The sequence below is a fragment of the Pseudochaenichthys georgianus genome, chromosome 21, assembly GCF_902827115.2.
Source record: "Pseudochaenichthys georgianus chromosome 21, fPseGeo1.2, whole genome shotgun sequence".
NCBI lineage: Eukaryota > Metazoa > Chordata > Actinopteri > Perciformes > Channichthyidae > Pseudochaenichthys > Pseudochaenichthys georgianus.
In genome coordinates this window covers 13,987,159-14,003,852 of record NC_047523.1, presented here as the reverse complement: position 1 = coordinate 14,003,852, position 16,694 = coordinate 13,987,159, and the positions used below count along the sequence as shown (strand labels likewise).

Genomic DNA, 16,694 nt, shown 5'->3' with positions numbered 1-16,694 from the left:
TGTTTGTGTTGACACATATTATGGTATTGTGGTATTAGAGAAGAGGACAGTGGAGGAATCACTTAGATCCCTGGATTTACACACACATATACTATATATAGTGCACATTGTAAAAGCATGGCAAGGCCAGAGATTGAGTTTATGAAGATGAAGGAATGAGAGGCGATGACATGAGAGGGCAGAGCGATGAGAAGGGAGTGATAGAGATAGTGGGAGAAAGGGAAGACAAGCATGTGAGGATAAAGCATGTGAGGATAAAGGGATTGATAACGGAATGAGATGGGATGTCTTGTGTTACCAGCATCATGAGTTACACAATAACAACAGCAAATGATGAAATGCACAATTTGCCGACAGATAACACACTGACCAATCCAATACATCTTGTCTGATCGACAGTGGGCCCTCTGATTGGTCGATACTGTGGGATCAGGGTGCCTCCTGAGATCCAATCGTCCACTGGGATTCTCTCTCTGGCCTTCCACACGGACATGGCTGTGGCTAAAGATGGCTTCTCGGCTCGATACAACATGACTCACAAGGAAGTCAGTGAGAGTAAGTCTAATTTAGGCTTTTTATTTCACGAAATACTAGAATATTGGAAATATCTCTTTCTAAACCTCCCTCTCTCCTGCTCTTCCTCTTCTTAGCTTTCCACTGTAGTAATGCTTTCGGTATGGAGTCAGGAAAGATCACAGATGACCAGATCACAGCCTCGTCGAGTTTCTACGATGAACACTGGCTGCCTCGACAGGCCCGACTCAATTACCATGACAACGGATGGACGCCCAATGAAGACAGCAACAGGGAGTTCATACAGGTAACAGTTTGTCCTCACATGTACTTTAGCTACCTGGAGCTTCTTTGTGGTCATTATGACAAGGCATTGTAGCCCCAAACGAGCTGTATTTTCTAATGTATTTATGGCATTATAAAAAAGACATACCAAACTGAATACTCAAATACATGTAATAACTACATAACCGTCCATAAACCACAAATAGAGAAGAAGGAAAAAGGAAAAACAGGAAGAAGCCTCCCCCAAAAAAAACAACAACCATAACTTATACGATAGTGCTAACACATATTGGATACAACAACCATGTATGTGGAAGGTTACAAAAAAGTTCAGAAACTTCACTTAAAAAGAATAATACAAATAATACAAAAATAATTTCTTGGAGAAATTCATTCTTCGTGATACGGCACAAATCCACGATCCCAATCCTGGAATACAGAATCGTATTCCTGAAAAAAAGTTGACTCTGAATAAACTAAAAACAGATTCTGCTCCTACTTTAATAGCATCTTTTCTCTTGCGTTGACATGTCACACATAATAACTTCACCACAGCTATATTTGTGACAGCGTATGTTGGAGAGAGCGAGAGAGAGTGAGTGGGAGGTGTAGTGATATCAAGGTTTAGCAGCTAGATGCCTGGGTAAAGCATTGTTTCCTGTACTTTATCACGGTGCCAACTTCCTGCCATCCCTGTGCCAAGCTTGAGTTATGAGGCTGTCTGGGTGAGATGGGAAAGGGAGTGTGAGGTTCACTCACCCCTCAGACAGCATGAATTCCAACCTGCCTGCATGGCGCTCTTCAGAGTGAGGCCTTCTATAAACAACAGATTATCTTGTTGGGTGTCACCTTCCTATAGCCTTGCGAAGACTGCGCACAGGTTTAGTTTTTACTTTGCGTTTGTGAAATAGGCGTCAACTCATGATTTCCCTTCATTAAGTTATCAGTTTGAACCTTTCCTGTACTTGATGTCAGATGTGCCGAAGGAGTTTCAAGAGTCAGAAACTCTCCTCATCGCCTGAATCCTTTCTTAGAGTTCGCCATCTGGTTCAGGAAACCAGCGAGAGCCTTTTTGACTTGTAGCACAATAACACCACAGAAAAACTGGCACGGAAAAGCCTTTCTTTCGTGCAGCATACTTTTTCTATCTTTTCTAAAGCCTGTGATTAGACAAACCAAGAGATGCTGCTTCTGAGTAATGATCAAACGTTTCCTCAGTGTACAGAGACAGTGATAAATGAGTGTTGTGCTCAAAGAGGCAAGAACCAGGCAAGCCCTTCTTCTGTTAATTTGTTGGAACACATTTACAGATAGCCAAAGACAAATGTGGAAAAGAAGCAGTAGTTCTGATTGTCAGAGCTCCACTGGGGCCGATGTCTGGGCCAGGCCAACACAGGAAGGGAACTTGGCCAAGAGACAGCATGAGGCCAAGGCCCCATCAGCTCCACGCTTCCTTCCTGTTTCACCTCCAGTGCAGCTGACAGACATACTCTCAGAATTAGCTGACAGTCTTGATCAACATGAATAGCTTGAAACACTCCATATTTCTTGAATGTTTTCCCCCTTTATGTCAGATTGCCAAACTGCTCCTCTTAGCCCATGGATAGACCCCGGATTTAAATGTGTATTATTCATCTGCGCCTGGACAAGCCATAGCCAGAGGCACTATGTTTTGGTTGTCCATCCGGACTTCTGTACATCCGGGAACGCAATATCTCAGGAAAGCCTGGGGGGAGTTTCTTAAAACTTGAAACAAACATCCATTTGGACTCAATGATGAACTGATTTGATTTTGTTGCTCAAGGTTCCACTCTGACCTCACCAAACAAGTATCCAGCGATAACACAATCATTAATATGCTTAAACCATAACATTATGATATGTATGACAAACATACAAACTCCAACTTAACTGATTGGTGGAGGCTTTCAACCACAAGTCGATAATTCTAATTGTTCATGACACATCAGATGTGTGCCTGAAATGGTCTTGATGGTGGGCGATAGGCTTGTGCTCCTCTCGTGTACTCTCACTCTGGGCACCGGTGGCGTGGTGAGGTTGCTGCGTTCCACTGAGGCTCTCAGCTGTTCCCCTGCGTTAGCACCTAGCAGAGAGCAAGGACCCTGCATTTGTGTGTGTGTGTACTTTGGTGTGTACTTGTGTATGTGTGTGCGTGCAACCTCCTTTCTTGACAAGCAGCTGTCATAAATGCCAACATGCCTCTCTTCCTCGCATCATGCACCCCCTGGTCTCTGATAACTGAGTGTGTGGGTTCATCGGTACATGTCTCTGTGTGTGTGTGTGTGTGTGTGTGTGTGTGTGTGTGTGTGTGTGTGTGTGTGTGTGTGTGTGTGTGTGTGTGTGTGTGTGTGTGTGTGTGTGTGTGTGTGTGTGTGTGTGTGTGTGTGTGTGTGTGTGTGTGTGTGTGTGTGTGTGTGTGTGTGTGTGTGTGTGTGTGTGTGTGTGTGTGTGTGTGTGTGTGTGTGTGTGTGTTGATATGCGCCCATGCCAGTCAGGCATGTGTGTGTGGCTATGTTGGTTCAAGGGCCAAGTGTGTGGTTTAAATCTCTCGCCAGGGCACTTAGTTCAATTCCATTCCATATATTTGTTTAAAGATATTTCGGCCTTTATTTGAAAACTGACAGTGCACCTCAGTGTATTCCGTGTCTTTCATAATCGTACTTGTGATTTGCAACACAAACCTATGATGGACGACAGGTGCAAACGCGCTACAACGGTCCAACACATTTTGGTTAGGAGAAACGCTCTGCAGTATCAAACATTATGCAGATACAGAAATGCAAATGTACCAAAACACGTAAATGAAGAAACATCTTCACCAACTTAACAACACAAGGACGCTCACTGTCATCGTTGGCACAGTTTGACAGCTTCTTAACAGTAGGTTATTATGCGTTATATTTTAAATGACTTGGTTAGCTAGGTTAGCTAACTATATTACAGCAGCTATGCAATAATATCGGAAGGAATCATGCGATCACATTGTTAAAATAAGCCAATACAACTTACATTTTCAGTTGGTCAACTTCATAAGCGCTTGATAGTTCCCCGTTTCAGTTGTGTTTTGAGCTTATGTAGCGTTTCTTTTATCTGCAGCATTTTGCACTTGCATTTGTTGGAACGTTGGTGAAGATGTTTTTTGCATTTGCTTGTGTTTTGGCACACTTGTGTTTTATATTTGAATTGTTTCTGAAGCTGCGTTTTCGGAGCTGAGTTTCTCCAAGTGTATGCTTTAGGCAGTTGTATCATGTTTACATCTGATGGCCACCGCACGTATCAAATCCCACCCCAATAAAACCAGTTGAATAGGAAATGTAATTAAAAGAGTGGTACGAGATGCAACAATGCAGTTTTATGTCATGTCATTTAACCACTTGGTCAAGGAGCTCCCATTCCAATCTGTTCAGTTCCTTTCTGGTATGGTCTAGTGAGGTGTGGTGCAGATTGATGATACGACTTCCTGTGCCTCCGTTATTCTAACAACTCTGTGATTGATGAGAAGCCCTTCCTTGGAAAGGCTCACTTAGCATCTCTCTCTCTCTCTCTCTCTCTCTCTCTCTCTCTCATTCCTCTCCTCGGTTCCGGACCATCGATTAGTTGTCTTGGTGGATCCCTGACTGGCCGTAAGCGTGTGTGTGTGTGTGTGTGTGTGTGTGTGTGTGTGTGTGTGTGTGTGTTGGAAGTAATCTAAAACACCTGTCTCGCTGACAGATAACAAACGCAGCATTGTACCTCCCCCGGTGTTGTGTACTATACCCCAGTGGGACACACGGCACTCTCTCACGCACACACAACACGTTCTGATTAATCTACAGGTTTCAACAGCTCCAACAGGGGAGAATACATGTGATAACCTTCTCATCTTCTGCTCTTTATTTGTCTGCACCCTCTCTCTGTCTCTACACCTCGGCCTTGTTGTGTGTAGGGCTTACACATGTGAAGTATTCACGTTAAACAAGTTGCAGATGAACCTCAAGAAACCCTAGATTTTCTATTACTTTAAATATATTAAAATATTTGAAAATACATTTTCTATTACTTTTACATTTGATATCGAGGGCTTCCTTGTTCTGCTTTGTCTACTCATTGTGGGCACGCAAAAGGAAAACAAATGCGTCTCCACTTGAGTGACCTAGAAATGAAGGATTTTGAAGCTCGCATTAAGCACACAATGCTGGCCATGTATAATGCAACACAGCCAGCAGCATGCCAGACACGTAGCCTAGCATCCACAATCAGGGTGGGGAGGTGATTATGGCTATTGTATGGGAGGAAATTAAAATGAGCCCCAGGTCATTCCTATCGATCTGCCAGGAGAGGGCACGGAGAGGAGAGAAAGAAGGAGATGAAAGTAGAGTGGAAAAGGTGCGAGATGGATGCTGATAAGTTCAAGTGTATATTCATGAGGTTATGTCCATCTTTTAAACAAATTGATGTTTTAAGAGCTTCAACCTGAGGGCATCTCTTAAGTGTATGACCTGAGTTTTGGGTAAGGTAAAGATTCAATTGAGATCAGATAGGGTTAGGGTCAGCTTGTTTGCTATGTTTTGTTCATGATGTTTTTAGTCGTTGATAAATCCTCCTGTCTTCTCCCTGCCAACAGGTGGACCTCCATACTCTAAAGGTGCTAACAGGCATTGCCACCCAGGGCGCCATTTCAAAGGAAACTGAAAAGGCTTACCATGTCACCACCTTCAAGATGGAGGTCAGCACCAACGGAGAGGACTGGATGGTCTACAGACATGGCAAGAATCATAAGGTAGGCCCCGACTCATGAGCCGACTTGTTTATTTTTTAACAATATTTGATATGCCAGACTTACTTATTCAACGACACTACTAAGCCATGGAAAAGGGGGGATGTCTCAAAAAAATGACTTTCCCATACAATAAAACTGCATTTAAATGACTTTACGGGGAAGTGTGGCTACTTATGGATGGTAAATGATGTCATTTGAAACAAAACAAAAAAACATGTTTAGCTTAAATTAAATAAGTATGTTTTTGTGTTTTCAATTATTGACATTATAATCCAACAATAAATATTTTATTTTAAATTCAATTGACAATGAAGTATAGTTGAATGTGAACGAAATGTGTAGGTAACCAGCTTAGCCTCCGCTGACCCTCACCCTAATCCTCTACAGCTCAGACTTACGCACAGACCATCAAACAGCAGATGCACACAAAACACAAAGTAGTCATGGCTACTGGAGAGAGTCTGGAGGCTCTTAGGTGACAAACATGCCTCGACATGCACACACGTGGAAGCGGCGGAGAAGCATATGAAACGGAATAAATGCAGCAACACTTGACCACAAGCCCAAACCCCAACCGGTGTATGCAATTACAGCCATTCCATTTCCACCGCCGCTCAGTTGGCTTCATTTAAGGGTTTACGACCGAGCCAGAATCAGCACACGTCTCCAAGTGATACCTTACATCACTGCAGAGTCTGCTTTCCACATCCCATCTGGTTCCTATTACTCACCGGTCAGAGTCCTGCCTAGTATCGACCAGGTTGGACATGTTTGGAGGCTGTTTCTTTCTCTCAGCGGTGTTAATACACGATGAATCATCATTGAGTGTGCTGCAGTATGGGGGTCCTGGGTAGAAAACGAAGCAGACATTACTGAGTTTCTTTACAATGGTTTCAACTGCAATTAAAGTAGAGCAGCGTTCCAGTGGTTGCGGCTGTTTTTTCCATCACGGCCATTCTCCCACCACCACAGCGGTCACATATGTGTATCCTGCGGTCTAACGCCACGTCTGGCTTTGCGCTGTAAATCCCTTATTCCTTCATGAACACTTAATACATGCACACACACTCAGATGCATGTGTACAGTGCACATGCTTACTTTGCTTTGAGAAGGAAACAGGAGATCCAGTCTAACCATCTGGGGACCCTCTGCGGACTGCGTATGGCTTATGGATGTAATTCCCAGAGAAATGATTGATGGATAAAACACAGGGGTTGTGGAGAAAGGCAGTCAGGGAGAAAAATAAATAAATAAATGGAGGGATGATAGAAGAATGAGGAGTGGTGAGTGAGTGTAAAGGTAGATCAGGTTTTTTCATTTTTAAGCTCAGTACAAATGAGATTGTGTTATTTTAATTGGGGAAGTGAGAGCACGTGGATTCACATCTTTTAAAAAAAATGGGGAATTGTTCAACAAATCAATTGATCAATGAATCCACCGTGAACTCACATCTGGTGTCAGTCAAATAGAAGAATTCTGCTGACCAATTATTGATGATGTTTTAAGGGCTGTTGTTGTTGTCACGGCCCACAATCCCACAGATAACCCTTGATAGCTGCTTCAAAGCTGAATGCCAAGAGAGACGCAAAAGGGTGTGCTGCATGTGAGTGTGGGTCTTTGAGGAGGAGGAGGAGGAGGAGGAGGAGGAGGAGGAGGAGGAGGAGGAGGAGGAGGAGGAGGAGGAGGAGGAGGAGGAGGAGGAGGAGGAGGAGGAGGAGGGGCTTAGAATAAATCAGCAGTAGCTTCTGGTAGAATATCCCTCCCTTGTCTTCCACACACACATTTATGCCCAACCTCAAACCAGCGGTCTCTCGAGCCCCCATGGTCTGTGCAGTAATCTGATGGATCAGCCAAGGGCCGTCAGACCTTTCTTTTGATCAAATACTGTACAATGTACTCTCATTTCTACATTAAGGATACAAACCAGATGTATATTAACAGTTTGTTTTCTTGGTTGTCCATATAGTAATTTTCACTACGTGTATTTGTACGCGAGGCATCTATATCCGCCTCTTTATTCCAAGAGTGTTCCGACTAGTCCTGCTATGCTGTGATTTACAAGTAATTCAAGCATCTTTGTGATTGGAAGAAATATGCTAAGATTCTAAGGAGTGTTCCCGATCATACATGTAGGGTTAGGGTCTTTGAACAGAGAAGTATTTGGATATCTACCATTGAAATGGACTTAAGTATACATTTGCCAGGCTTTGGTATGAATGTCATGGTGCTGCCTCTGTCCTGAGAAAGAAAGACATACGAAGAAGAAAAGGGCAGCAAGAGAGCTTGAAGAAGACGGAAAGAGTGATGGTCCTTTATCTGATGTTCAAATGATGGTGTCAGCATCTTTGGGCCGTTCTCAGCTGACATGCCTCAAGCGGCCAATCAGCAACGGGTTTTCCGTTCCCACTGTCAATATTTAGGGCGTAGATGAGAGTCTGTCTGTTATGTTTGAAAGAAATAACTCAACAGCAATGGCCCAGAAGATCGAGTGTTTTAAATATCGGGTGTGTCTGCATTCTCGGGATAATCCAAGGAAATTGTTTTCATAATTTAGAGCAGATCCTGGATCATTCCATGTAGCGATAAAGCATGTACACAAAATAGCTAAAGTAAGTCATTTTAAGATCAAGTACATTTTCGAACAAGGCAAGGGATATAGTTACACAAACTCCTCTTTGCTTAACTTCTTGAACCTGCTCTGAACTGTTCCATTATCCATCTCTCGCCTGACATTTTCATTCACTCACTAGTTCTCTCAACATCTATCTGTCATCAATCAAATCCTCCTTTCTTGTCTCCACGCTCACATCTTCATTCACCTCATCCCACCACTCTTGCTCTCTTTTCTACCCCTCCTCCTTTTCTACCCCCCCATGTGTTTCTGAGAAAGTCATCAGGAAAGGACGGGAAAGTTAATGCTGCTCCAACAAATGACTTTGTGTGCTTGGTCTGTGTGTGAATCTGGAAGAATGATTGAATTAGTGTTTTGAGCAAGAGGCATGAAAGGAGGACACATATCAATGGGAGCCTCGTGGGTATTTAAAACAAAAAGTATGAGCATGCCAATCTTTCAATGCTCATGCGAGACACAAATAAACAACACACACACATATGCATACGTGTTGTATTTTACCATTAGTCTCAGATGAGCAATTCTTAATAAAGCAGTCACCGTGCACGCACAGACACACATTCTGGTTTTACACATCTGGAAGCCAGCCCATGTGTCACACAGCATCAGGATGATTTGTGTGATCTGTAATGTATTTGATAATGTCATTAGATCCCTGTCGTAAACCAGATGGGACATATGGAATAGATGTTAACTTTTCAGAAAGTAGCAAAAGTAATATTCATACGGCATTCGTTCCTACATTACACAGACAGCTCACACATGGCAGGTACTAACTCAAGGCATCCACCAGAGAAAGAGTGGGGAAAGCAGACAGAAGGAATAAGACACATGGGGGACAAGATTATATAAAGAAATCACAATTTCAGAGCCAATTAGCTGTGTGTTTTCTCAACAATGTATTGTGATGCAATGCTTTGTTAACGGAGCAAAGCTATAAGCAAACGTTTGCTTCACGTATGAGTGCAAAATGAACAGATTATTCCACCATTTTGTATTCATCAGGAGAATCTCAACTCTGATTGGCTTTCATGACACAGTGTCATGTGGATAATAAGAATCTCGCACAATCGCACAACTTGCATCTATTTTCATCTTAGCATTGACTTTGTATGTATCTTATAAGTGTCTTTGACTAAAAGTAATATAATGTTATCCTTTAACCAATTTCTAGCTGATGTCTGTTTTCCCTTGTTCGCCTGTGTATCGTGTTATAAGTGTTTCCGTATTACTCTTCTCCTGTTTTGACTTTGCCTCAGCCATTACTCACATCCCCTCTTTGCGATCGGTCGTGACAGATCCTTTGACTGCTCATGTGAAACATCATGAGAGCAATACACGGGGATAATGACACTATCTGTATAACTGTTCCACGATTCAGTGCACTGAATTCTCCAGAGGTTATGAGACGTCGCCCACATGATGGAAAAAGGACAATCATTTCCTCTGACCTGAGGTCTTGACTTGAGAGATTATGTTGTGTTCGTTTGACTCTTGGTCTGAAAGAGTCATAGACCTTCTGATGTCGAGGTACATTTAAGCACGACGTGGTACGAATGTCATCACATAGCCCCCACCAATCGCTGAGAAAGAGAGAGGAATCTTGATGAGTGGAAAGTTGGAAGAAAAATTAAGAAAGGAAGAAAAGAAAACATAAGCAAAAGGTCAACCAGTCAAGCATCGTAGTGATAGCGAAAGGCGGAACGGAGCGGCGCAGAGGGAGGAAGAGAGGTGGAAACCAAGGGGAGAAAAGGAAGGTTCATTGGCGAGCAAGTGAGTGAAGGAAGAAGGCAGAAGGGGGGACAGAAAGTGTTCACAGGAGAACCACGAAGGAGGGATGGAAGGATGGAGGAATAATGAGAATAGCAGACAAGGGTGTTGACCACAAATCCCTCCAGATAGATCAGCAACAAAGCCTGTGTTCAGGCCTCAAGGGGGGAGGCGAGGTGAGGGAAAGGAAGCATGAGGGCCGGGGCAAAGGGTGGAGGGAGGAGAACGTTTGTGACAACTGACGGAAGAAAAGCAGGGAGAAAGATAACCAAGGGGGGAATCTTAAAGGTGCCACTTGGTTTGTGAGATGTGTGGAATTGGTCACACACACACACACACACACACACACACACACACACACACACACACACACACACACACACACACACACACACACACACACACACACACACACACACACACACACACACACACACACACACACACACACACACACACACACACACACACACCAAGATTCAGCTGTCAAACGCAGGCTACCTCCCAGAAGTCTTGTGTGTGTGTCCTTCTGTGATGAAACGAGAGGAGATGGTTGGATGTTTTACTATTTTATAACTCGACGCACACACACTCAGAGAATGGACATTTGAATAATTCAGCGTGTCTGCGCTGGTCCTCCCTCGGTGACTGACTGCGTTACGCTGGCTCACGACAGGGCAACACACACACACACACACACACACACACACACACACACACACACACACACACACACACACACACACCTGTCCTATTCTTTCCCATGAGGTGAGCATATTCGTGGTGGTGTTATTTTTCGGTCCTGTAGTTACGCGTTAGACTTGGTTTTTCACCTTTTGACTACAAACCAGAAGCAGCGATACACAATATGTGTTCTTCTACCCTGCACACTATTGCTATTCAGCAGAGGCAGTATGTAAATGAAGCAGAACACCGTATTCACGCCATGTTTGTCACCTTTGACTTTCTCTAGGAGATGAAAGTACTATTTGAATCGAGAACGTTTCTCTTTTTCTAAATGTTCTGGTAGTGTTGGTTTTGTATTAATGCCTCTGCTTGTGTGTGTGTGTGTGTGTGTGTGTGTGTGTGTGTGTGTGTGTGTGTGTGTGTGTGTGTGTGTGTGTGTGTGTGTGTGTGTGTGTGTGTGTGTGTGTGTGTGTGTGTGTGTGTGTGTGTGTGCGTGTGTGTGTGTGTGCGTGTGTGTGTGCGTGTGTGTGTGTGTGTGTGTGTGTGTGTGTGTGTGTGTGAGAGAAAGGGTCTAAAGTATAGCATATGTGCATATGTGTACCCTAGTGATCCTGGTGGCAGCTTGCCGTGTCTCTTAACAAATGGGGAGATATTGGACCTTTTACAAACCTGCACAAAACACACACAAACACTACACACATGTTTACACACACCCAAACTGAGCTGGGGTGCAAGTTGGTGTCCATTAGCTGATTGTTGCACAAGCCTTATAGAAAAAGACTAAGTGTAAGACCTCAGTCATGCTACACCTCCTCGCTGAGTGTACTCTCACCTCCAACGGCCCAACATATATTCACTTTCAAGATGCAAATAAAAAAACAAATGAAAAAAAGGCTGCAAGAAGCTCAAAATGGACACGTGACACTATAACGTGAGGCACACAGCTGGGACTGGAACGCTTGTTGACGTTCGGGGATTATAAAGCTGGCCAACTGTCACGATCACTGGAAACTAAAAGATATGTTTTATTGACTTATTTTAACAATGTGATCGCAGGATTCCTACAATATTGTTGCAGATTACAAGCTAGCTAGCTGATGTAACACACCTAGTCATGTGCAATATACTGAATGAACACTTACAATTATGAAACAGACTAACTCGAGAGTGGCAGTTGGCCAATTTCATAATCCCCAAAACGTCAACTCATCTGAATAATGACATGCTAACCTTAGAAGATGGCCCAGCAGTACTCTGCAGATGTGGACCTGATGTGCGTTCATCTTAACTAGTGGCTGTTTATCAAACATCACAGATACAGGGTTACACACTGCACGTCCTGTGAGTGATCACTTCAGCGTGGGTGGAGAACACCAACATGGGAAGTTAAAACTTGAGATAAAGTCACACAGCTAAATAAAATATGCGCACACAGAAAAAGCATATTTGAATGTTGACAGCAGGGTCAGGTTGGCATTGATTTAGAATATTTAAGAGACTTTCTTGGCAGTCCTTATGAAAAACAATCGGCGTGTGAGGTCCTGACCTCTAACAGCAGGCTCTGCTCGTATTCTCTTATCATCTTTATAGCATGCTACTTAGAAGAGAGATCTCAGAGTACTGCAGAGATTGTAAAGGCAGCCGTTGCAACAGTGAAGTGTTTGCATCACCAGCAGCAGCAGCTCTGTTTGGAGACCCTGAGCAAAGCTGCTAATAGAGGGGGAAAAGAACAGCATGTATACAGAAGGGCAAACACACACACACACACACACACACACACACACACACACACACACACACACACACACACACATTCTGTTACCAATTTCAACATCTGGTAACGGACATTAGCAAGGTTATACGTTCACATAAACACAGTTACACATGAACAATCTCACACACTCTTATACACACACACATTAAAGCACATGCATGTGTTTGTGAATGTGTGTATGTGTCCATGCACAACCTTTCACTGAGGAAAGGTTCCAGCGCGCACCGGGGGAAATCAGAAAGCACCCACCAGCCCCTAACTCCTTAGGGTCAGACTTCATAATTACACTCTGACACACGACACACACTTGTAATTACAGTCCGCTTCCACAATCCCATTACGTATGTTGGGGCCTTTAGGCGTCTTTCCATCATTTAACTGGTCACAGTTTCTGGTATTAAGGTCTATTGTAAGGGCATGAGTTCACTGTATGTGGCTTTGTAGCGTACACCCAGTGGGCCATGGGTTCGATTCTCAGCTGGCCCAGCAGCCCTGCTCCCGTTCCTGCAAGTTCCTTTCATCCGTATTCTGTCACCCCTGACGGGCCCTGCTGTTTAATGGATTGGGAACTGAAGGCAAATGTACACACACACAGAAACACTCCAAAAACAAAGGCAACATCTATAAATGAGTGCCCAAGCAAGTAATTGCAAGGCCTTTGGCTCCGTTGAATGAGGCTCTCTGTAATAAACACTCCATTCAGGACTGATGTAACATAATAGAAAGAGAGTTCGAGACACCGAGGGGTAAAAAAGGCCTTTGAGGTTCCCTAATAAAAGAAAATCAAGAGGATAGACGTGATAGCGGTATCGAGGGAGAGATGAAGTGGTGGAGACGAAGGCAGACAGTAAAATGATAGGGAGAGCAGCAGAAGACACATTGTGATTTCCTGTGGTGAGCCCAATGAAGACGGGAGCTGTAAAGAAGGAAAGACGGGACACTGTCAGATAGACCAAAATATATAGTCTCCGTGTCAAGAGACAAAAAGAGTGCTCCTGGCCATGTGCGCTGGCATTTCTTTTTCATCTGTTTGGGTGTGAGGAAATTACTTTGTGTGTGTGTTGTGTGTCGGAACTCCGAAGACATTTTGTAGACAGTGTGTGTTCTGTGTGTATGTGAGACAGTATCATGTGTCAGTGCGCTGAGGGGCGACAGCGACTGTTTTTCTTTGCTCGCTGTGCGTGAAAGAGTAAAAATGATGTTTTCCAGTGAGTGTGTGGTGGAGTCAAGAGGACGTGAGAAGAGGATGCTCTTCCACATACTTACACACTTGATTTATTACATACTGCATGCCCTCGGACTGTGTGTGTGTGTGTGTGTGTGTGTGTGTGTGTGTGTGTGTGTGTGTGTGTGTGTGTGTGTGTGTGTGTGTGTGTGTGTGTGTGTGTGTGTGTGTGTGTGTGTGTGTGTGTGTGTGTGTGTGTGTGTGTGTGTGTGTGTGTGTGTGTGTGTGTGTGTGTGTGTGAACAGAAACAATATGTTCATTGTGTGTTTGTGTATGTGTGCACATAGGAGAAGAAGATGAGTCATGTTGTTATTTTAACTCATATAAAATACAACTATAACAATAAAACTGTCCAGTGTGAACTATAAATATAGTTGCTATGGATACCTGTTGTTAAAAAGTCCTTGTTCTGCCAACTGATTTACACGCTACATATTGTTGACCATGACGTTATATTAGAGTTGTCCATGTGACTGTTGTCATGATGACACATCTGTGCATGCACGGGTTATGCAAACAACATAGACTGTAAACTAGAATGCCTCCCGTAGAGAGCAGACCTCCAACAAGGCCAACGGTGCATTCACATGCCCCACGGATTCTCCCCTTTCCATTCTCTTTATATTAGTTAGTGAGCTTTAAGAGGCCCTATTATGCTGTTTGGGTTTTCCCTTTCATGTAGAATGTTATATAGGTGTTTGTGCTTTAATGGTCTGCAAAGGCTAGAATCCCAAAGTTCCCTCCAGAGGGAGTTTCTCTCCCCCCCCCTGCCTTAAACTCCTTGGTTGTTGCCACCTGGTTAGGTGGCAACAACATGGACGCTAAAAAGAGAATGTGTTGTGTGTTAACACCACGATAATATCTGTTTCGGAATTGTTGTTCCAAAAAGCGTTCCTATTTATTTTTCTATTCAGAAACAAATGTTTCACACACCACATGAACGAAGCACAAATGACTTATCTGGCACTATTGATATCAAGGGATGCCATGGATCCAAAATGTAATGTGTTCTTCCTTTTTCCACGCTACTCCGTAGTCCTGCTGACAGACAAACAAACACCCTTGTTTTAAACTCTACTGTGATGAATTAAGCTAAGCTAAGCTAAACATATTTAAACTACAACTACACATTCAAAGATGATGTCCTTCTCTTAAATCCTTTAATGTGTGTCTATATTCTTTAAATATATTATTTCCTTGCTTGGCCTACGTGGAGTCAGCAATGCAGTTGTTTGGAGATTGTTTGTCAAGTTGTTGTGATATTAGCTGGCAGAAACCAAAAAGCAAACATATGCAAAGAGCAGAAAACTACAAGTGTGCTCACTTTTGCATGCAAGTAATCATAAACCAAAGTATTGGAAATGTGCCCCTTTAGACCTGATGATGGCGCTAGATGAAATGAAGGGATTTGCAAAGTTATTTTCTGTACCACATTTCATAGCAACATATCCTATGGTTATATTGTTATATAGACATTTCACTCAGGACAATAAATGGGAACCTCATGTGGGCACTGAAAAGGAAAAGTTTGGGAAATGTTCTTCCAGTAGGACGGGGATCACTGAAGTCGTTAGGAGACATCGTCTGGGAACCATAAATGTCAAGACATGTCAAGAAAATCCATCCAATGGTTGATATATTTCTCCTGTGTCGCCACTCTGCCCTTCCCGTACAGGGTCAAAATGGAAAATCCCAACAGTCATTAATGCAACATCATTCATTTTGTTCTCTATCTAGGTTTTCCATGCCAATGCTGACGCCACAGAGGTGGTTCTCAATCGGATCCCGCAGCCGGTCCTGGCCCGCTTCGTACGCATCAAGCCCCAGACGTGGAAGAACGGCATCGCAATGCGGTTCGAGCTCTACGGCTGTCAGATCACAGGTAAGAAAGATTCAAAATATTTGATGTAGAGTTCCTCAGAGTTCTTCCCCTGTGGGACTCACCCTTGTAAAAACACAGTTGCGGTTTATAGCAGTGATATACAGGCTTTTACACCGGTTCAGAAGGTGGGTCACGGCAAAAATAACTCCCTCAGAAAACATTTCCTGGAAATAAAACAAGCACGTAAATGAAAAAGGCGTCTGTTCTCTCCTTATTTACATAACCTAATGGTAAACAATTCAGTCATTTGTCCATCTCCTATTCATACTTCCCTCCCATCCATGTATCTGTCTTCCACATGCACACCCACTCTCATGTGCACTCACACTCTTGCCCTCGCGCTTTCATATACATATCCTCCCTCTCTGTCTCCCACTCACACACACACACACACACACAGAAACACACTCGGTCCTAATAGAATAATACTAGAGTGTGATGTGTGGGTGATAACATCAGAGAGTAACAGGCTCTCAGCTTTCATCTGTAGCCCTGGCAAACAAACACGATTTCAACCAGCATAATCAGCTCAATACTATAAATAGATACAACTTAATTAGTGTGTGTGTGTGTGTGTGTGTGTGTGTGTGTGTGTGTGTGTGTGTGTGTGTGTGTGTGTGTGTGTGTGTGTGTGCGTGTGCGTGTGCGTGTGTGTGCGTGCGTGTGTGCGTGTGTGCGTGCGTGTGTGTGTGTGTGTGTGTGTGTGTGTGTGTGTGTGTAACAGAAATGGTGAAAGCGAGACAGTTTCAATCCATGTGTGTGTGTGTCCCAGCTGCACTGTATCATTATTGGGTTAGTGCCTCTCTGCTGCCATCATAGGGGCCATTGAGAGGGACAGATATGCTCTTATCTAGGAGGGCTATTTCAGCACCCACACAAATCACAATCACACCCAAACAATATGATACCGTGTGTGTGTGTGTGTGTGTGTGTGTGTGTGTGTGTGTGTGTGTGTGTGTGTGTGTGTGTGTGTGTGTGTGTGTGTGTGTGTGTGTGTGTGTGTGTGTGTGTGTGTGTGTGTGTGTGTGTGTGTGTGTGTGTGTGTGTGTGTGTGTGTGTGTGTGTGTGTGTGTGTGTGTGTGTGTGTACCAAGAGCCTGTTGTTGACCCTGTTGTAACAGCAGAGATTGCACCATGTCTCCCCCT

At 43.6% G+C, this 16,694-nt stretch overlaps 1 protein-coding gene across 4 annotated transcripts in view; it reads left to right on the top strand.

The window, feature by feature from the left end:
* The window catches only part of LOC117467131 (neuropilin-2-like), a 105,985-nt gene that overhangs the window by 44,166 nt on the left and 45,125 nt on the right, over positions 1–16,694 (top strand). For all 4 annotated transcript variants that reach the window (XM_034110752.2, XM_034110750.2, XM_034110753.2 and 1 more), the window contains exons 5-8: positions 400–555; positions 651–820; positions 5,423–5,578; positions 15,405–15,549. In XM_034110752.2, the coding sequence (XP_033966643.1) occupies positions 400–555; positions 651–820; positions 5,423–5,578; positions 15,405–15,549 (627 nt within the window). The remainder of the gene's footprint in view (positions 1–399; positions 556–650; positions 821–5,422; positions 5,579–15,404; positions 15,550–16,694) is intronic.